This window comes from Aphis gossypii, chromosome X (genome assembly GCF_020184175.1).
Source record: "Aphis gossypii isolate Hap1 chromosome X, ASM2018417v2, whole genome shotgun sequence".
Lineage (NCBI taxonomy): Eukaryota > Metazoa > Arthropoda > Insecta > Hemiptera > Aphididae > Aphis > Aphis gossypii.
Genome location: NC_065533.1, coordinates 19,952,085 through 19,974,782, shown reverse-complemented (window position 1 = coordinate 19,974,782; position 22,698 = coordinate 19,952,085). Strand labels below are relative to the sequence as shown.

Sequence of the window (22,698 nt, the reverse complement as noted above, 5' to 3'; positions counted from 1 at the left end):
ACTAAAATAATACAAATAGGAACAAATTGAAATTTTAAAATTTACTTAAATTATACTGTTATAATAGCATTACATAATATAATAGATATTACACACAATTTAAGGTACTATAGTAAATATTATTTATTTCTTTTAAAAATACAATAACAAAAATATCATTATAAAATATATACACTATTTTATTTTAAAGTCTGCAATTAAAGCTAAATGATCCGAAGGAAATAATATGCTTGGAATTCCACCATATTCAGTAACATCTTCATGTGATGGCATGGGTAATACCTAAAAATAAAAATTATAGGTACAATCTTAATAAAATATTTTAATATAATATTTTTTACCTGGATAAGCTCAAGATGTTTATTTGTAAAGTATATATAATCTAAAAGACCAAAAAAAGTTTCAGTATAATTACTGTACAAAACATCAGTATCATATGCACTTTCCAATTTAAAGTCAAGATTATTTTTTAAATCATTTAATATTTTTGCATTTCCTGAAAAAAATAAAATTTAAAGTTTACATAGGATTAACAATAATAATGTTAGATAACTAATATAACTGAAAAATTTCTAAAATTAATCAAAACGTCTAAATGCTCACTACCAACTATAAATATTTTATCAATAATCTTTAATTACATAGTAATGTATTTTTTCGTAGTTACAATAATCATATACTTATATAAACCCTTAATACTGAAATTAAGTGTTTAATAATTAATTATTATTAAAATCAGTAATTCTTAGTAAAAACTTGGGAGTTTGAATTGATTATATTTCTTTTTAAGTTCAATATTTTGATTTGTTAATGAAAATAGAGTATAATTTAATATTTCAATGGTAAAATGAATTTCTCTTTAAACAAACTTTGAGCCAGATAAATGTTTAAGTATAAATAACAATTAAAATTGTATTTACTATGTTCTTCTGGTAATGATAAACTGGTGGCTAAATCATAAACGCCGCTTTCAGGTGTACTGTTAAAATCTCCACAAAATATAACTGATACATTGCATCCAAGATACTGAAATTAAATACACAGTCATCACATTATTTACATTAATCACCTTATTATATTCATTTTTAATTTGTATATAAATAAACTATTATATTTTCAAATAAATTAAATGTTGGTATCCATACAATGATTTTGTTTTTAAGTTTAAATTACTCAATGTTATTATAAAGAAGTTTGTTTGAAAAATTATATTCTTAAATCATTTTTTCAATAGTACCCACATGAGAATAATATTACATAAAATTTTTTTCTTATTATTATAAAGGCAGTATTGTGTTATTTTATATCATTTTATAGTAAAAATAATTTATTCTTTATCATGCCACAGTTTTATTACGGTAAACCACTATTGATAATTTGTAAACATACAACCATTGTATTAGTAAAATCTAGAAATCTTTAAACACGATTAAGTATAGTAAATTATTCCCATAATTATTATTAGCCTAATCATTTTAAAAATAAAAATATTTTAATGAAAATTATTTAATTTAATAAACAGCTGAATAATTTTTAACTTGCAATACTTACATCTTTACTAATATTATTTTTTATTTTATTGATAATACTCATTTCAATTAAAGCTTGAAATAATCTTATAAAATCACCATCTGGATCAGAAATTAAATGAGTGTTGCAAACCAATAGTATCTGTTTTTTGTTAGAAATCAATTCAAAAACTAAGACCTATAAAATAAAATAGAAATGTTTATTCATTTTAAAAATAAATTGTTAGTAATAATTTTACAATATAAAATAACTGTAATAAGCATCTTTATATTTTTAAAATAAAATAAAACGTTTATTTTGCGTTTTTAAACTATATAATAATATAATTGTATGAATAATCACTAACTTGGAAAACAGTTTTTTTTTCTAATCCTTGTTTCCATGTTTCATCATCCATAATTTCTTTTATAATAGGTCCACAGTACAATTCCATAGTAGTCAAGTCATTCAAATTAATATTATATTGTTCTAATAAACTGAAATATATTTAGATTAATTTAAAAGTAATAAAATATTATTCATAAAAAAATATATATACTAAGAATTCTTTATAACATACTTAAATTTATTAGGAGAATAAAAGCAACAAAGTCCTTCATTTCTAAAACCATTTTTTTTTAAATATACTCCAGTCATGTCCTTTGATTGATTTAATATAGGGCATAACTCTCTATGGAAAAATAATTTATCCACTTCTTGCAAACAAATTATATCTCCTTTGTACGCTTCAAGTAGATAATTAATTACACATAAAACAAATTATTTACATCATAATATCACTTATTTACCTTTAAGTTCTCTCATTATAAGAGGGTTCCGATAACTGGATGCTAAAATTTCTGTTGGACAATATGGATACATTTCATTTTTTGCTTCCTTAGTTTTTGTATATTCTCCAGCTAGTATATTGTATGATACAACTCTAATACTACAACATTTAAATTACAAACAAACAGAATTAGTTATTTTAAAAGTATTAACACTTAATAACATATTGATTTGATCTTAGATAAAAAAAATAAATAAATAAGTAACTACACCAGTTAATTATTGCTAAAATTGCATTATCAATATTACCATTGGTAAGAATTAAAAATATATATAATTATTTCACCTTACCTATTATATGGCTTAGTCTTTAATCTCTTTTCAAATGGAAAGATTTTAATAGTATTTTCTAAGACTTCTGAAGATATTATTTCTGCTGTAGGTCCAGATTGGCCTTCGTAATTAACAGGAATACACAACAATTTAAGACGACAATTAACATCCTCGGCAGTAGGTATATAAGTCATATTATTGCCCACTTCGACTTCTTTTTTTGAACTAATTCTGTACCATAAAAACTTAGAGTCCTTAATAGATACATTATATCCCTGCTCAAATGCAAAGGGATACATCATCAGTCCTTGATATGGAGGAACTCCCAATTTAAATTCGTTTACTATTGGTGCATTAACTATTACTTTATATGTATGATCTTTAATTTGAAGAGTAATATTTTCTTTTATTTCTTCAAATAATTCATAGCATTTTGAAGTACATGGTACTTTGATTCCATTCACTTTTAATTGTACACAATTTTTCGTAACCTTATCATGATTACTAACTTTGCGTTGAGTTTGTAATAATTTTATAGAAAGCCTTTCAATAAATATGTTTATTGTATCTTCTGGATCTCGACACAAGTTTATTTTTTTAGATTTATTAAAAGGAGATAATAGAGTTACCACCATTTTTAGTTCGGTCTCACCCGTCGGTATCAAGCAGTTCACAAACATTGAATTTTCCCATAAACATAATTTAAAAGAAGACATATTTCTTTTTATGCAATAGATGTTCTTGAATAAGTTGTTAAAATATTTCATATGGTTTTCTAGAAAACAATAATAAGTTCAAAATTGTATTATGTATTTGTATATATAATTTAAATATATTTTATATGTTTATTTTAGACCTAGAAAGACTTTAAATATGACAATTGGAGCAAACAAAGATATGGAACGGTTAATACTTTATGATAATTCGTGAATATATGAAAATCTAGTTGTTAAGATTGCGTTTTTAAAAAAATAACTCAGTAAATGAAGTAGTAGATACATTGAATTGAATAGTTGATCAGTGAATATGTACTTAAATCATTTAATTAACTGTGTAAATAGCTCTCATACAAAACTACGATTATACAACAAAGTTTATCAATTTATGTAAAAAAAATTAAATGGAAAAAAAAAGGGTAACTATAAAATAGCAAATGTGTTTCATACTAGAAAACATGTGACATAGTGCTGCCGGATGACTGTATTTATGTACCTAGGTACTTAAACACTGAAGTATGATATTGATTAACGAGACGCAGCAGGTATTATAATAAGCAATATTAAAAATGTTAAGCTAATCGTTACAATAGTTTAAAATGCGCATAGGTACTTACGTCGATATTAGATTTTAAATTCAATCTTTACGCTACTAATAAACAAAAGAAAAACACGTAATATTTTCTTTTTAAAAATATTTAACGAGATAGGTACTACATAGCCAACAGTAGTAGCACACCGTTAGCCGGACCATTGACAACAACACGAAAACGTGTCAAAAAACCAACATGGTGGTCAGTAGTAGACGGCCACAACAGATTTCAAACACGGAACAAAACGAATTTGAACTAATATTGCCAAAATTGGGAAATGTCACTACGATTCGACAGCCTTTGGTACGTCTTAACAGGCACTGATGAAATACCGGCACACCGTAAGTGATAATACGTTTAGTTGATAATAACATTTATCAAAACGATAACGCCGATAATTCGGCGGGCTGACGGCCCTAGCACGGCCCTCGGTCACGTTCTTCGAACGACAATATTATTTTCTACGACCGAGGCGCTAATCGAACAATCGTTGCTGTCATAAACTTCTATTAAATATTAAATGGGTCCGCGGCATCGATCACAGAGTGGTTTATTAATGATATTTGGTGGGTACAGAGTAGCAGTTAGTCGTAGTGTCTTGCACTCAAGTCTGGCGCTGTACGCAGCTGATTAATAAGCAACTATTGCACTGGATTATAGTTACCCATATCGATAGACTGGTACTTGGGACTTTTAGCTTTTACCATACTTGCACGTTTTTTGTTTTGCACAGTTGTAAAAAAAAAAAGTACCGACCAGATAAAAATTTGTTTCACGTTACCTACGATACAGCTAACAATTCAAATTTGTAATTTTATATTGCATATTTAGACGTTTTTGAGATTTGAGGCGAACCCATTTCTTTATCTCGAACTTTTTATTGAATATATGTATATACTTATTTTTTAACGCCACTTATGGTCAAAACTAAGTAAGAAAATCCTCTACATTATAATTTCAATGCACTCGTACACTGCCTGCACTTGCCGACATGTATACTAGCTCGATGGAAACGAAAAAGAAATACCAAATTAATTAACAATTCAATAAAGTTCATCAATTGAACAGTGTTATTCATTTATTTCCTAATCAATACAAATAAATTAAAATTAATTTCATTTAGAACCAAAAATAAATATTTTAATTCATTTGATAATGGTATAAACTATAAAATAAACCTATTTTGATTGGGTACCAACTTAGTTAATTGTAGATTCATTCTTATTATAAATATTATTCATATTTTATTTTATTAATATTTATGAATTAAAAACAAATCAAGTGCATGTTTTAAGGTTGTTAAATGCATGTATGATTGCACATTATCTAGTGTTGTTTTAGGTACCTATATAAGTCCAGTAAGTCCACAGTCCTAGTTATCTGAGTCGATCTGGTTTACCCGACTATTCGGTGATTACTAAAGCTCATAGCCAAATAAGAAAATGTATATTTAAATAAGTAATTCCTAAGCCACGCAGCTTGTGCATTATTTAACATTTTTTTCAAACTAATGCCTAAGTCTGATACTCTGGCTTATTGAACACATTGTTTGTAAACCATTAATTATTTTCTTAAATTTACATACAAGTTAAATACCTATTTTAAAAACCAACATTGATTTAAGATGAGCCAGCCAGCCAACAATAACTAGATCCTTTATGTTTATTTATTGAAGAAGACACCATTTATTTAATAATAGGATTATTATAATGTTAGAATCTTCCAAAAATTAATTAAATACACTATTTAAATAATAATTACTAATTTATTTCACTAAAATAATGTCATTTACGTTCATTGAATATTTAAAAAGTATATAAATTTCTAAAACTTTATTATAAATAATATTTAAAGGTGATAAATTAATTTTTAATTTAATTTATAAAATAATTTATTACATTTTATTGTAGGGAAGTATATATAATAGGTAATAGTAGAGTACCTTCTATGTTCAATTATTATTATTTAAATAACTTTTGTCTTATAAATGTACAACTGTGCACATATTTGTTTGATTAAATCAATATTTTGTTTTTTATTAACTTACACTTTATAAGTTTATAAATATGTTTGTTATGATTCTTAATTATATACTTACAGTGCGTTTAATACTAAATTCTTTTGTATTTTTATATTATTTAATGCATAAAACCTAGTGTTTATAACGATTATTAACAATTTAATTAAATGTTTATATAAAATGTGTACGTCTGGTGTAGGTTGTTGACAAATTATAAATTATCACTGAAAATATAAATATTAGCTGAAAGGTACTCATTATCAAACTGACTACTTAAAGTATACGGTCTGCATAATAATATAATCCAAACAACATTTTTAATTAATATAATTGTAAAATTATTTATTTGAATTTGATATTAATTTTAAAAGATAATCAAAAATTGAATACATCTTGAAATTTAACATTAAGTGAACATAATAAAACAGTATTTAATTTTTATTTAAAACTCACCATTAATTCAATATTTATAATTAATACATTATTTTTATTTTTTGTTCATTAGACAATCAAAATATAGCATTAAATAAAAATACTGAAAAATTATGTATTGAATGTTTAAAATGTATAATTTATATCTTTAATCAATTAAAAACATTTTATTGTTGTACGTATATATGAAATATTTAAGTATTATTGTAGTAATTACAGACTTTAAAATAAGCGATAATAACAAAAAATGTATGCAGGAACAGAAAAACAATGAACAACATTGTCAATTATTACCATCACCAAACCAGATAAATAATTTTAAATAGAGTTAATCGTTCAATTATATAATCAGCTTTGTTATTTTATTGTTTATCAAAACCATATAGTTCAAGTTCAGTAAAAGTAAAAAGACTATATGTTAACATAAATTTTGTTTGATATGTATAAAAAAAAAATCAAAAATTTTAAATGTCTATAAATTGCTCAAACAATTTTAAAAATGAGGTATATTAAAAAAAAAAGAAATATAATAATATCAACGTTTTGAAAAAATTTCAAGCATCTAAATTAAATTCAAAAACATTGAATTTAAAATAATATTTTGCTTGCAAATAAATTGGTATAAAAAAAATAATAATAAAGAATTTTATCATATTTATCTATAGTAAATAATAAAAATGTATGAGTGACGCAAGTTTAATGTTAAAAAAATTATAAATCTCCTTATTTATAATATTATACATACAAAGTATCTTTAACACTGTTCAAATCGTCAAAATTGTTTAATAAACATTTTTAAGAAAAGCATTCTATTGATTCAGGTGTTTTTTTTCTGCAAAACAGGAAGCTAATAAAAGTAAAACTATATGCATTTGAAACAATATCTAAAAAGAAATAGATTTTTCCTTTATTCAAAATCTAAAACTATTGCAAACAAAGTATCACATAATACATTGATTGAAGTATATGATCATCAAAATCATGTTCAAAAAAAAGTTAGATTTATTATATTTTTTAATAGATGTTTATACAATTTGAAATATACAAAAACAAATTGATGTCCGACTAAAATTTTTTAGAACGGAGTAAAGAATAGTATGATTTACTGTAAATAGTAGAATTAAAATTTAACTAAGTAGATAATATGGTTTTTTTTTAGTCAGTATTAAATAATATGAATGATAAACATTTGTTTGTTTATTATAAAATTATGCGCTTAAAATAATACAATGATAATTAAACAAAAGTAATCTTTTATGGTAATTATAAAATATAAATGTTTAATTTTAGTATACTATAATTTATTAACACTAGAGAGTCAATTAAAAAACATCAAATTAAAATTATAAAAAGAAATAAAATAAATATTTTCACAAATAGTAAAACTATGAATAATTCAGAAATTGAACATTATACTTTTCTATGAATTGATAGTTATAATTATATATATTTTTATCATAAAAATTGAACCAAGCTTGAATATTAATTATACATTTATTAAGAAATCTAAAATATTTTAATGACAACAACAATAATTACAAAGAAAAAGTTTGTAGAAAATGAAAATAATAAATGGTGTAAAAAGTAATAATATCAAATTAGAATCGTAATAAGTTCATTAATAGACCAACAGAATATTTGTCACAATTACAAAATCATTAATTTTTATTAGAGTATTACTGTGCTAAAAAGTAGTATCACTTTTATAATGAAAATATCAATGAGGATTAAGATACAATCATTTAACAAAAATTGAGCTTAACATAAATAATAACCAATTCAAATTATCTGCATGCACTATATATGCTTATATTAACGGTGGATAAAAGAGTATAAACAATTACTGAGATAAATTGTTTATAGACTCATCGATAAATTTCCTGAAAACAAAAGAAAAAACACATATTTTCAATTATTAAGTATAATATATGCATGGTAATCTAAAAATATGATTTCAGTAAAGCCTACTGAGTAAGCAATACTATTTTATTCAATGAATATTACACATAAAAAGTTTTTAAAACGAGAGGTACTTTTAAAATAATCTAAAGCACTCACCTAGTCCGAATTCCTAATTCTTTATCTCTACATATATACTTATGTCCAAACTTCTGATGTCTATCGTACAACACAATTTCAGTAGTTACATTTTTTCTAGTTTCCAATAGATGTTTGTACAACTATAAATAAAAAAATAATAAAAATGTATAATTAATTACTTGATTGTATTAAATTTGGAGCTAAAGGCTATATTAATAAATGTTTGTAACAACTAAAAAAATCAAAGTAACAATTAATTTTTGATATTTTAGGGATAATAATATAAAAATTATAAACAAAGTTTAAATTAGAACCAAGTTAGGGATATTTACAGTACTTTAAATTTTAAAAATTATGAAATTACCTTTTCACCCAATTCGTAAGGTATCACAATGTCATCACGTGCATGTAAAATCAATACTGGCATTTTAGTATCCATTAAATTTTTTTCTGTATCAAAAATGATGTTATTTTTCTCAACCGGTTCAATGATGAAAAACTCAAACCAAGGCAATAGTCGATGAATCTATATAATACATATAAAAACATAATATTTAATTTAATATTTATGAATAAAATAAAATTAGGTTATAGTTTGTTACTCTATAACCATACATTAGAATTATAAAAGTGATCAAACTTTTTAAAAATGCTAAATTTTGAACAGTGGGCATACAAGAAAAATACTATTGTAAAAGTTGAATGTTTACAACAGAATATTCATAAATAAAAGTTGAAAAAAATGTCCATTATTATATTTCCATAAAAAATTACCTACAACTTAAATATCTTATTTGTTTAACTGCCAACATAATTTATGAAATATAATACATAAAGTAAAAATAGTAGAAATACATATCTAAAGATAAAGACAATACAAGTTATAAGATACATATTTATAGATACATAAATAATTTGTCAATTTCTGGAATAGTTTTTAGACTATAAACTTATAACTTTAAAAGTTATTGATTGGAGATACTTTGAAATGCTGTTATACTGTTAACATTCCAGTTACTTGTTTGTTAATGCCTGTATTTATCTTTGGTGCATTTTGTATGTTTTACTAATCAGCTGATTAATTATAATATGGCCAGACATATTTGGGTTAAAATTTGATAAATAATTATAATTTATAATTCATTTTGATAACTATTAGTTATAATCTTGTTTAGGTGATCTAAAAACACTTTCATATTATGTTAGTATGATTGACAAATAAAAATTATTGAAATTTTCCATAATATTCTTCTACTAGTTTGATTTATTTTGACACTTTTCATATTTCTTTTAGGGTGTAATTATAATTTGTTGTAGACCAAGTGATTTGTATCTACTAACGAAAGTTTATTCTAAGTAAGATGAATAATAATGGATAATTATAATCTTAATACAAATCATTAATAAACCCTACACTATAATCAAATATTTTTTCAACATTATCCATCAAAATAAATGGAAGTGCCATAAGTTTATCAAAATATTTTCTTATTTTTGAATTACTTAATCTGTAATTATTTTAGATAATATTATTCATTATGAAACTATTTAGACTGTATTTATTTAATAATGATTATCCACAATAAAGTCTAATTGCTAATTTTAGTTTAAAATATGATATTAATGATATTATAGCCTCCACCTACACCATGTTAATTAAAAAGTTTTAAAATAATCAATGAATTTAATTTTGACAATGTTCTATATTTATGTTGATTTAGGTATATGATTTATAAATAATTCAATTATAGTGAAAATATTTTACCTTGGTAAGAGGATACTCTCGTATTTCATCACTCATTTTGGTAAATGGAGCTTCTAGTATGAGGCCATTTGGATAAAGACCTTCTTTTTCTAGCAGTGAAAATCCATGTGCTCCAATTCTGAATAATAATTTTTTTTTTTTTTGATTTTAAATTATGACATTCTAATTAAATTAATAATTAAATTACTATGTTAAAATATAAATTCACCCAGTTCCTAAAGAATGACCCCAGCCAAAGATAGGGGTACCGTTGGCACGTTTATGTGTCCATCTAAACATTTCCATTACATCTGTAACTACGCCAAGCTCACTAACTTCAACATCAGTAGAATCAGCATAACCTTTAGTGAAACAATTATTGAAAATTATAAATAACAAAGAAAAAAAAAGAAAAAAATTTCTGTGACATACTTCTATAATCTACTGCTATTATATGACAGTTGATATCTTGAAGCACATGGTACAAATGAATCCGATGTTCATTTGCCCGAGTACCTGAGTTCCCATGCATATATATTATGATTGGTTCACCATGACTTAAAAGTTGTTCATAAGTTGAATTATCATTTTCGTATTTATCCAACAAATTACGTGGTAAAATATGCCTATATATGAACAAATCAATAAATAGATTACACGAGAGATTAACAAAGTATTTATAAACATACATTATCTTTTAATATGATTATCATGAACTATACCAAAAATAGTAAGAGGTTATTTAAAATATTTTTTTGACATAGCATAAATGAAAATTCCAATTAATTTATGGACATTTAATTTGTAAAAACTCTAAATATTTAAATTATTTTATACTTATTCAAACATGCCTAAAAATTGTAACTATTATAAAAGGTTTAACATTTATAAATTATTGTATTTGTGTATTGAATGTAAAATATAACTAGAATAATTTTTAAAGATTTAAATGATGCAAAATAAATAAAAGCTTACATACCATACGCCTAATGTCATATTGTCACTTGTTTTTATATAGAAATTTCTTGTTCCTCTCATACCATACTGTTCAGGATGACTATAATTAACAGCAGATGGCATACGAACTAAAAAATAATAATTAACAATTAAGTGTTGATAATATAACTGTCTAATACATGTTATAGTCATTGATCTTATAATACTTTAAAATTAATGTTATGAATGTTATAATGTTTAAATTTGCTATAACTTATTTTAATAAAAAAATAATAATTTAAAAAATGAAAAATGTAGTCACTTTGATAAAAAATAAATAAAATTTCTTTAAATAATTCTTTTTAGAGATGTCTTATTAGAATGTACTTAACATTATTTTGATCATGATAAATGATAAAATATTACAACATTTTAATTTTGATGTTTACTTTTTTTATTAAACAAAATTAAGAAAACAACTCTTTTAAATGTTGATCATAAATTATAAAAATTTTAAAAATTATTTTACTAACAGATCATTGATTGAAAAATCTTTCAAATGGATAAAAAAAATGGATATCGAAATATAAAGAACATACAAGAGCATATTTCAAATTTTTCCTAAGGGGGCTGGGATGATAGTAAAAAGATTTTTTAGACTATTCAATTCATAAACAATAAATATTTACAAAAAGTATAGATTTTGCAACAAATTTTAAACTGATTAAGTCATTAATCATTAAACATATTATTGACTATTATTATTTATTAATAACAACTGATAACATATAATATTATAAATAGTAAGGTATAATAATTAAGCTTAAATTTATGATGTGTAATATAAAATAAAATAATTTGTTATTACCATAATTTAAGAATATCATTCCTCTTTGAAGTGATGGGGAATATCGAAAAACAATTGGTACCACTATGAATATGAGAAATAATATTATCGCAAAGAAACTTGATACTATGCAGCATGTCCTGAAGAAATACAATTTTAAATCAAATGTTCATACAATAATAAGTAAATAAAAAGATGATTGATTAAATTGTTAATTCCTATTTTTAAAATATAGGTATTTAATTACAATATGGATGCTGATGAGTTTTTTTTATTTTAAAAATTTTACATGCATGAATGACAATGCCAACCACAAATTATTTAATTTAAAAATTATCCACAATTTATACCTATATTATTTACAATCTACATTAGGTACTATCATATAGTAAATAATAATAAAAAAATATATTTAAATTTGTTTAGTAGTAATATTATGTATCACTAATATTTCAGTAAATATTATACAGATATACCGAGCTGTAATTAAACTATAAAGGTCCCAGAAATATGATTGCCACTTACCCTGGGCCATAAGGCATGGTTTGCAATTCTGGGATCTTGAAGATTTATAAATAATAAAAATTCTCATAAAAATAAATAACTTCTAAGTTAGAAGTTCTAACATATATTTTGTGCTACTAGTTTATTTTTTTAATGTAGATTCTAAAACCATACAAGATTTTACTTATATTATATTAAAAAAATAAAATACTATATGATATTGACTATACTATAACATTGCGAGACAAGGATATCATAATAACATGAGTAGATAGTACGTAATAAAAATTAATTGAGACTTGAGTATTTTTTTAATCATTAAGTCAATGTTTAAATGTAATATTAAAATATTATATAAATATTAATAAATTAAGCGATACCGCCGAATATTTTTGGAAGGCAGTAACTAAAATTTTTGCTTCACTAAAATAAATATATTATTTGTTAGCAATCTTAAACAAGCAATTGCTTATTGCTAGGATACCTTAAAATAAACACTATACAACTTCATTCACTTTAAGAAACTAAATGTTTATATTTTTATTTTAGTTTTTTTACTTTTTGGTACAACATATTCTTAGAAATAAATCTCTCCTAAAGAAATAAAAGCTTATATTAGTTTCTAATAAATAGATTTACATAATTTAAAATCTACCATGGCAATTTTGTTTTTGTATTTTTAATATGGATGGATTTTAAAGTTAAAATAGTTGCTAATTAAAAATAAAACAATGATTAATTATTTGTAGAAATTTACTACATGGAAAAAATGTACCTAGGTTTATTTTTAAGTGATGATTAAAAAATATTTTGTGTGCATTTTATATTATTATACATTTTTTTTTTTTTTAAATAAATAATAACAATTATAATTATTTTTATTAAAAGTTGTTTAATTTAAGTAATTTTTGTTTATTTCAAAATATTAAATCATTTTTATATATCTCAAAATATTGAATAATTCTTATTAATACATTTAGAATGTTAGGTAAAGGTATAAAGCATAGAATTTAACTACACTACACATAAGAATTAGATACCAGTTAATTTAATGGCCAATTAAGTTCATGCAAAATTGTTAATACCTAACTATACTATCTATATAAATGCAAACATACACATAAATAAATAACAAAAATATATTATATTGTAATAAATTATTAAATAAAAAACTGATACCTGTAACTACAAAAGTTACAAACTTTAAACATTATTTAAATTTTAATATTTCGTAACTATAAATATGATTTATATTTATGATAAATATTAAATAATAATAAAAATTATTTAATTATATTTTTCCAATAATTTTTGCATTATTATTAAATATGATAGAAATCAAAATTGATTAATTATACTCATATTAATTGTTATTTATATATTATTTCATGCAAAGCAACAACTAATCAAATTATTAAGTGGTTAACTGTTCTATTATTGTTCTATGTTTGTTAATAATATGATTAGGTTTGCCCAGTACATTAAATAGGGAATATTTATGTGACTAAAAGCAGTTTATAATAAGTGCACTTATGTTAAGCTATAAAAAAAAAATTGTTAAAATAAATCAATTAGCTGATTTATTTTTTGGTTAATTTAGTAAGTAAATTAAACGCAGTCTTAATATTATTACTTACGCGAAAACACAAATTAACAAGAATATCATCACAGGTTTCATAAATGAAAAACACATGCATGGTGCCATTATTGAGATATATGTATTTTTCACAGCACAATGAAGCTATAATAAAGTAGTTTGATATTGAAAGATCTAAAATACAACAATCCTGTAACATAATATTTAATCCATGGCAGTCAATGCTAAATTCAGTAAGCTATCTACATTTTCATGAAATATATAGCCCATATTGTTAACATTTTATAATGTTAGATACAGTAACTATTCAATATTTTATTTACTTTTAAGTAAGTACCTGATGATTAGAGTTAAATTAAATTTGCTATTTACATTTTCAAAGAGTAGGTACCTATATTTCTAATGGATTGAAAACAATTCACCACCAATACAGTTATTTTTGAATATAATAAAATAATGATCTAAAAAAATAACTAAAAATAATAAATTATGCCAATGCATAAAAAACAATAAAAGTTAAAAGTAAATTTTAAGTCAGAAACTAAGTCTAAAAAGAATAAAAAAAAATATTTGATCAAAAGTTTTGTGCACATTAAATATTTTAGTGCGAGAAAAATTGTAGATCAAAGATTCATATTCTCTAGATGTGTAAGTACTAAGTAGTAAATTTTGATTTTTAAAAGACTATATTGCCAGTTAAACATAAAGCATTTAAAAATATATTTATATTTAAAATTATAAAAAACGTTAATAGTATTGGCAATGAATTTTCTAGATACAATTTAAAATTTTATAAAAATAACTACTTAATGAACATTTGTATGAGTTGTTAATCTACTTTAATATATATTTTAAAAGCTAAGTCAAAAAAATTGTTACTATAATTATTATAAAAAATTTCTATTTTTGAATCTATTGATTTTAATCTTTATCATCAATAATATTATATCATTTGTCTGGAGGTTTATCTGAAATTTATTAAACACTGTTATGTTAAATTTTTTGTGATGGTTACATAATTTATAATCATGATTATGTTTACAGAAGAATTATTTTTAAAACCGTTTAAATTTTAATAAATAAGAATACAAATATAGTACTGCTAATTGAATACAAATAAATTATAAATAATTAATTTGTTCAAATCAATAATATTATATTATAATGCTATATTGGACACAAATACACTATAAATAAACTAGCAGTAAGAATACAATAATTTAATTATTAGTTATAACTACAGAGCGGAGTTTTATGTTCTTAAAAGCTTAAAATATGATACTAATATGTACTAAAAAAAAACTTTAAATATTCTCTAAATATTTTTTAAACTTGCAATTATGCAAATATGTTTATTTTCTAAAATAATTCAATAAAAACAATAAATAATCATTGTGCACCATTTCTTTGGTAATAGATAAATTATATCAATCATAAAATCACTATGGATATAAATATATATTTATTCTATATATCTGTGACAATCATGGATTGAAAATAACAAAATGACCATCATTACCAATTTGATTACAAAAAAATAGGTAATTGAATGATTTTTTTCTAAAAAAAAAAAAAAGAAAAATGTTAACTCGAGAAATTAACAATTAATATAATTTTTTTAAGAAATTTAGAACATATTCTAAAATATGAAAAATAGGCTAAATATTCTCTAATGTACAAATTATGCTTTAATATGCAAAATAAATTTTCTCCAACAAACTCTGAGGTGGATAAAGAGTTAATATTAATAACAATACATTATTTATACAATAATATGTTATGGAAAAAGTATGAAGTATGAAATCAATTATTGAACATAATACATGATTTTATTGATCAGGACAAAAAGTCTAAATTATCTGGACTGTGTACAGTATCTAAATAAAGGTAGGTAAAATATATTCAATACATAGACAAAATTTAATTAAACAGAATAGTATTAAATTTCAATAAACAAATAAAAAATATTATTATAAAAATACTTAATAGTAGGTACTTAAAATTTTGAACGTAGCAATAAATGTGCTTATTTTACAATGATATTTTTTCTTATTTTTATTTTTTTTATGAGTTTATCCATTTCATATTGGAAAAAATTATTAGATGTTTAATTTCAAAATAGTTTCTTAAAATCAAAAAAAGTTCAATTTTTTTTTTTTTAATTCCATTAATAATGTCTCACAAGAAACTTTATATTAAAGTATAACAGCTAATAAAAAAAAACTAAAATATTTATATAAAACCAGTATTCAACTAAATTGATTATTTAAAAATAAATTACTGTAGAGACTTAACAGTTATCAGCAGCTTTTTGTTATTATTCAAAAAACAATCATAATTTTTAAACTATTGTTAAATAGTTTTAAGCCCTGTCAAACATTGAAAATTTAGTACAATATTCAAAATAAGTTGTTTTTATTGAAATATAAGTACATTAAAAAGTACATACGCAATATTTTTTATAAATATAAGAAATTTAAATTTTTCAAAGTTTTTCTATATCACCATATCTCAAGAATTTGCTAGTTAAAGAAATGAAAATATAAATTTTTATATTTAATGTTTGTCAATTTAACACAACGTTTCTCATAAATAAATCTTACTGATACTCAAAAATCTAAAAAATCTAAAAGCATAATTTTTTTTATAGACATTTTAAGTTAAAATTTAATAAAATATAATATACATTTAATGAACAAATCATTATCTTGTCAAAATTGTTTTAAGTAAACAAAGATATCATTGAATTTAAGTTTAATACTACAATAAGCCACTTAACACCTACTCGTCCTATTTTTTTTTTTTCATATGAACCTTTATAATATGTTAACAATTAAGTTAACATATTACATTTTATTAAACATATCAAACATGTTACACAATAAAACTAATAAATTATTGATATTTTTTCTAATATGAATCACTATTGTGGCACTTAAAAGTTACTAAGTATAAGATGTTGACTATACTTGTGGGTTTTAAACAAGTCTTACATGTACAATTGGTTAATTTAAAAAACATTATTATAGTATAATATATTGTCCAACATGTTCAGTATGTCAATTATTTATTTTAATAATTATTTGATTCACGCAAGATTCTGAGTAAAGAATACTTTATCCAAGCATTGTAGAAAATATTAGATATTATCATTTTTACATTGCCCTAATTGATTAGACATTGAAAATAATGCCCAACATTCATAATTTTCCATAACATCCATGTACTAGATACACCTAAATAAAAAATACTCAAAGAATAGTCAACAGCCTAGATAACCTGATTCACTCCTTTTGTTTATTAGCTATATGTATCATATTCAAATGTTTAATGCAGGAAATTGTCTTTCTAAAGATTTATGGATTATTATATTTATATGGACGTATTGATCAAGGGATTAATTATAAACTTTTAGATCAATTTTTATATTGTTTAGGTCATTTTTATATATATATTTTTAAGGCATTAAAGGTTTTTTAGTTAATTTTTGATTCTTTTTTAAGTCATCAACTTCCTATCTCTGATTATCAATAACAGTTATAGAAATATACTATAATCATACTCAACATTAACTTATTTAAATAACTCATAGAATATACATTTTATAAAAATCCTAAACATAGGTAATTTAGCTTAACATTTTAAATTCATACTTAGTTATTAATTCTATCATAATATTCATAACTGTAACAATAAATTATTAGTTAATAAAATAAAACTTGTACCTCACACAAGTCAAACAAATTATTTAAATAAAAAAATTCTAGTCACGTGTATACCTTAATTATTCTATTATAATTTATTAGTCTAATGTCAAAATAGTTAAAAGAAAAAATACCATAACCCCATAATAAATATAATTATCATGTTAAGCAAACATAGTTTCATTAGACATTACACCAAAACCATAAATTATTGTCAGAAGAATTTACCATAGCAATATTGTATTATTATACATAATAAGAGCACTAATATTGTTATTTTTCTTATTCAATATAAAAATATTTTTGTATTTCATAAATAAAAAATTAAATATTTAGGATTTAAAATTATTTTGTTTAAATAAATTTAAATTTGCTTATGTTACTAAATTTATATAATATACAATCATTATAATGGATAGAGATATACACTTTCTTATATATATATATTATACAGGGTGATTTTTTTATCAAACAACACTCATTATTTTCAAAAGTATTAATGTTTTTGAAAATATTTTTTTACATAGTTTCTAATTGTTAAAAAAACAACGTTTTTATAAAAAAAATTATATTTTTAAATATTTTTTATCCTTATAATTTTTTAAGTTTTTTACATTTTTGAATGACAACATAAATTTTTAATTTCATATTCCAAAGCAGAATAATTTTCTGAGTAATTCGATACATAAAAATCGAATTTAGGGTGAGTAGTTTATGAGTTATACATATTTAAAGTTTAGCTGCGAGGAGTGGAGTGGTACGGGGTTACCCCGCAAAATGTTTGTCTACTACTCCGCTTGTCTAAACTTTGAATAAGTATAACTCATATTCTACTCACCCTAAATTCAATTTTTATATATCGAATTACTCAGAAAATTATTCTGCTTTGGAATATGAAATTAAAAATCTATGTTGTCATTCAAAAAAGTAAAAAACTTAAAAAATTATAAGGATAAAAAATATTTAAAAATATAATTTTTTTATAAAAATGTTGTTTTTTTTAACAATTTGAAACTATGTAAAAAAATATTTTCAAAAACATGAATACTTTTGGAAACAATGAGTGTTGTTTGAAAAAAAAAACCCTGTATATGTATACATTAAATATCCACAATCTTTTTTTAAATATTAAGTTAACATTGAGTAATTATAAAATTATTTAAGAAATTTATTGAATTTTTATTTTTTTTATAATTTATTATTATAAAAAATTAGTTTATATTACAAATCAGTGCTATAAAAATGTTTGGTGAAGGCAGTGCATTGCATAAAGGTTTAAGATTGTAGAATTACATAGACTAATATGGCAAAGAAAATATACTAATCAAAATACAAGTAAAGGAAAGTGCATAATATAAAAAAATATGTATTTTTAATGTGAAATATCAACAAGATAAAAAATCTTATTTTAATGTAGCAATTTATAAGATTAATATGATTACTTGTATTACAATATGTATACATAACTTTTTGTTTTATTTTATCTTTTATAAACATTATTAATTCATATTTAGTTGAAATGCTTTTTATAGTTGTATAATTTCACGTCATTTCAGATATCATAATTTATCACCACCCAATAAATTTTCATGAGTGTTTTTATAGATAGATAAAAATAAACAATTACCGGCAAGCATTCAATAATTTATTTTAAGATATTTTGCTATTAATTATTATATGAGTAAAAATAAAAATAATTTATCAAATTTAGTAATTAAATTATAAATCACTATAGGTGCTTATAAAAAAAAAAGATATCATAACTGGATATTTAATTTTCAAATATTTAATCAGTGATAAATTTTATTTATCATGTAAAAACAAAATATTTTTAACTTGGTAAGTTATAACTTATAAACATTAAGAGATATATTCAAAAATGTTAATTAAGTATGACTTATTGACTTATATACATGAGCTAAATATTTTGGGTAGTTGTTTAATAAGTAGAACTATTTATAATGTTAAATTCATAATTAAAATGCAAAAGTATTGCCAATAAAAGGTATTAAATATTTATTTTATGATTTCTTCTTTCTGGCTATTACATACAAAATTTACTATAATTGCATATTGCATATGTATTTCAACTTCTTAGTTGCTTTTAATTAAAGCTGTAAAACTCTTCATTTTTTATCATTTAAATTATGACTAAATTCTAAGCACCAACTAATCCATGCTTAATAAGTCTATATTGTACAGTAAATAAATCTATATTATGTACATTAATTTATAATTAACAAAAGTTTATACATAATATTTTTTTATAAATTATAATATTTGGATAAATTATTTGTTTGCTTACCGTTTCATGCAGCCTTTAAGACCCATATTTGTTATTTTATCTGAAATAAATAAGCAATTATACTCTATTATTATTATTATTATGGTATCTTAACAGTAAAAAATAAAAATAATAAATATAATTCATGTCTTTATTTTACTTAAGGAAACCTTATTCAAATGTCTGGTTAAATATAGATAATTAAGCAATTAAATATCATTGACAATTAATAACATTGATAAAACTAATAATTATTTGTTATGATCATTATATCAACTCATAATACTTTAAAATAATATAATATACATTATTAATTATAAACTGTTATTAAATCAATTATAATAATTACATAAAGGTAATGTAAACAAATAGAAAAATATGTAGTACCTAGATATAGTAAAAGGTATATCTGTAAAAAGTACCTAGGTATTATACGAGTAACTTAAAAATCATGATCAAATTAATTAATATATAATAGGTACTATGTAGTCTACTACCTATACTCCAATATAGACTAAAGTAAAAATAAATTTCACATAAAAATTAATGAATCATGAATCACTAAATATTTGTAGTTTTCTAAACAATAAAATTTGAAAAAAATATTTTAATTGTACCTATTTTATACCTAATTAGATTAAACATAAATTTAACCTAATATTATAGTTCCTTTAGTTTTTATGAAACTATTAAAGTTGAAGTTATATAACTAGTACTCATAGCTTTTAGTCATCATCGAGGTATTTTAACTACATATACTTTTAATCTTTAGATTTTACTACAAAAATAAATAAACAATTAAAATTGCTAAAGCTAACCTATTTAAACCTGAATGCAATATATTTTAATGTATTTAGAATACCAGAAATACTGTTTTATATTAGATTACACATGAATGAGTCAGTATTTATCAGACATCAGTATAATACCTATGTATAAATATATAATATATAATATATTATTTAGCCAGTCCATTTTGTACATAATAGTTATTATGGTAAATAGTGATGCTTATTTGTATTCTCATTGGCCATTAATCAAATTATTATTTAGTTATTTGATTGTATTGCAAATAATTTAATAAAAGTAAATAAAGATTACACATCTAAAATGAATATCAATATGAAGATAAATAAGTGAGTCATTCAATTATAAATTAGTTTTAAAATTAAATTTGATGAATGAAAATAAAATAAAATAACAGATAAAATAAAAATAAAAATATAAAAGTACCCAATTAAAAATACTTATTAATTTTTTTAAACAATAGAAATACCTACTATAAAAATAATTATTCACGAGATTACAAAATTGCATTAGATTATGAAATCTTTTGTTATATAACAGGAAATCTATTAAATAACAAATAATATGGAAATTAAATGGAAATTAAATTTATGGTCTTTAGATTTTTCTAATATTCCCATACAAATAAAACATAAAACACCTTATATATTTTTAATAATATAATACATAATATGTACTTTTATAATACTAATAGATGGTATTATTAAACAGGTAGCTGGTACATAATAATAGTATGGAAACATCAAAACGCATAATGCATCAATCTAGTCTCATTAGATGATAAACACCACAAAAACATAATAATGTTAATAAAAAAAGGTAGTGTTTAGGCAGGTTAAGAGCAACAGACGTACAGTCTATACCAGAGGTTCCGTCCTATTTTGACTCACCGCACCCTTGGTTATTTTCTAAAAATCCGGAAGCACCCCCAAATACTCTACACCTATCGCAATAGTAATATACACGTATCGTGTTCAAATAATTTCACGGCACCCCGGAGGGCAGGAACCTCTGACCTACACTATACAGTACATTGAGACGCCCGGGTAATACAAAATATCATTATTAGGTATAAAAGACGACGCCGAGTCCAGTACCTAGGTGGTACTAACCACTACTCACACGTACCTATACTACGACGATCATTGAACGTTCATGTCTGAACACAACAAACTAGAGCGGTGTATTCGTAACGTCTTCGATGCGAGGTGAACCAGTGGAACGGATAGAGTAGGTAGGTACACGCTTATGATCTATCACCGACCGCGGACGATTATTGTTATCGATATTATGTGATATTATTATTTTCATGAAACGAAACGTACAAAAAAAAAAAAACACCGACCGCGGTCCGCGACGTGCGTGCAGTGACTAGTGATGACTATACCTGGTACCTGTAATAATGCTGTCTGCGACGAGTCGCGACTGACGAATCGACGTGTGCTAGTCGTGAAAAAGAGTGGGTACCTACCTAGCTACGCGCACTTCCGCGCTGCGCTATCGTCGGTCGACGATTGGCGTCGGCGTAGGTGTACGACGAACGTTCGACCTTATGCACGGTGTTTTTTTTTTTTTTTCGTGTATTATTAACGATTTCGGTCGGCCGCGCCGCCGCCGTGAACCGTTCGGTTTATCAGAGAAACGTTCAGAAAATCGTACGAGCGCTGCCGCCCGTCAACGGCGCCGCCAATGCGTACATAAATCGACGTTATCACGTGAGCCGGTGGTGGCGGCGGCGGCGGCGTTCGCCTCGGCGCTCCGCCGCGCATCAGAGCCATCGTCGTTAGGACGGGTATAATACGAACATGGTATTAGAAAATATATAAGACAGACATAGTATTAT

The 22,698-nt window shown here is 23.0% G+C and overlaps 2 protein-coding genes across 4 annotated transcripts; both read right to left on the bottom strand.

Annotated features, from left to right (window-relative positions):
* Positions 1–98: 98 nt before the first annotated feature.
* On the bottom strand, positions 99–4,977 carry LOC114129649 (2',5'-phosphodiesterase 12). Its single transcript, XM_027994451.2, has 9 exons — positions 3,965–4,977; positions 2,650–3,406; positions 2,319–2,458; positions 2,090–2,255; positions 1,877–2,006; positions 1,552–1,707; positions 921–1,026; positions 342–496; positions 99–282 (listed from the first exon to the last, which is right to left on the bottom strand). The coding sequence occupies exons 2-9, from the start codon at positions 3,396–3,398 to the stop codon at positions 175–177; spliced, it is 1,710 nt and encodes a 569-aa protein (XP_027850252.1). The 5' UTR covers positions 3,399–3,406; positions 3,965–4,977; the 3' UTR covers positions 99–174.
* A 2,282-nt stretch (positions 4,978–7,259) lies between these two features.
* Positions 7,260–22,500, bottom strand: LOC114129644 (lysophosphatidylserine lipase ABHD12). 3 transcript variants are annotated; one of them, XM_050205386.1, is made up of 11 exons: positions 21,984–22,320; positions 20,070–20,109; positions 14,101–14,250; positions 11,981–12,099; positions 11,156–11,261; positions 10,609–10,802; positions 10,406–10,538; positions 10,198–10,315; positions 8,797–8,958; positions 8,451–8,572; positions 7,260–8,272 (listed from the first exon to the last, which is right to left on the bottom strand). In XM_050205386.1, the coding sequence occupies exons 3-11, from the start codon at positions 14,166–14,168 to the stop codon at positions 8,233–8,235; spliced, it is 1,062 nt and encodes a 353-aa protein (XP_050061343.1). In that variant the 5' UTR covers positions 14,169–14,250; positions 20,070–20,109; positions 21,984–22,320; the 3' UTR covers positions 7,260–8,232. The 3 variants fall into 3 exon arrangements, with proteins under 3 accessions (XP_050061343.1, XP_050061344.1, XP_050061345.1); XM_050205387.1 differs by lacking the exons at positions 14,101–14,250; positions 21,984–22,320 and adding an exon at positions 22,327–22,500; XM_050205388.1 differs by lacking the exon at positions 14,101–14,250 and having other exon boundaries at positions 21,984–22,499.
* Positions 22,501–22,698: the final 198 nt, after the last annotated feature.

Excerpts from the sequence above, each read along its gene's own strand:
- LOC114129649 (XM_027994451.2), bottom strand. The coding sequence starts at position 3,398 with ATGAAATATTTTAACAACTTATTCAAGAACATCTATTGCATAAAAAGA. Across the intron at positions 1,027-1,551 it reads AAAATAATATTAGTAAAGAT|TATCTTGGATGCAATGTATC; the intron begins GTAAGTATTGCA and ends ATTTAATTTCAG. Across the intron at positions 497-920 it reads ATCATTACCAGAAGAACATA|GAAATGCAAAAATATTAAAT; the intron begins GTAAATACAATT and ends TATTTTTTTCAG.
- LOC114129644 (XM_050205386.1), bottom strand. The coding sequence starts at position 14,168 with ATGGCACCATGCATGTGTTTTTCATTTATGAAACCTGTGATGATATTC. Across the intron at positions 10,316-10,405 it reads GGTCATTCTTTAGGAACTGG|AATTGGAGCACATGGATTTT; the intron begins GTGAATTTATAT and ends ATTATTATTCAG. Across the intron at positions 8,273-8,450 it reads GAATTAGGAATTCGGACTAG|GAAATTTATCGATGAGTCTA; the intron begins GTGAGTGCTTTA and ends TTTTGTTTTCAG.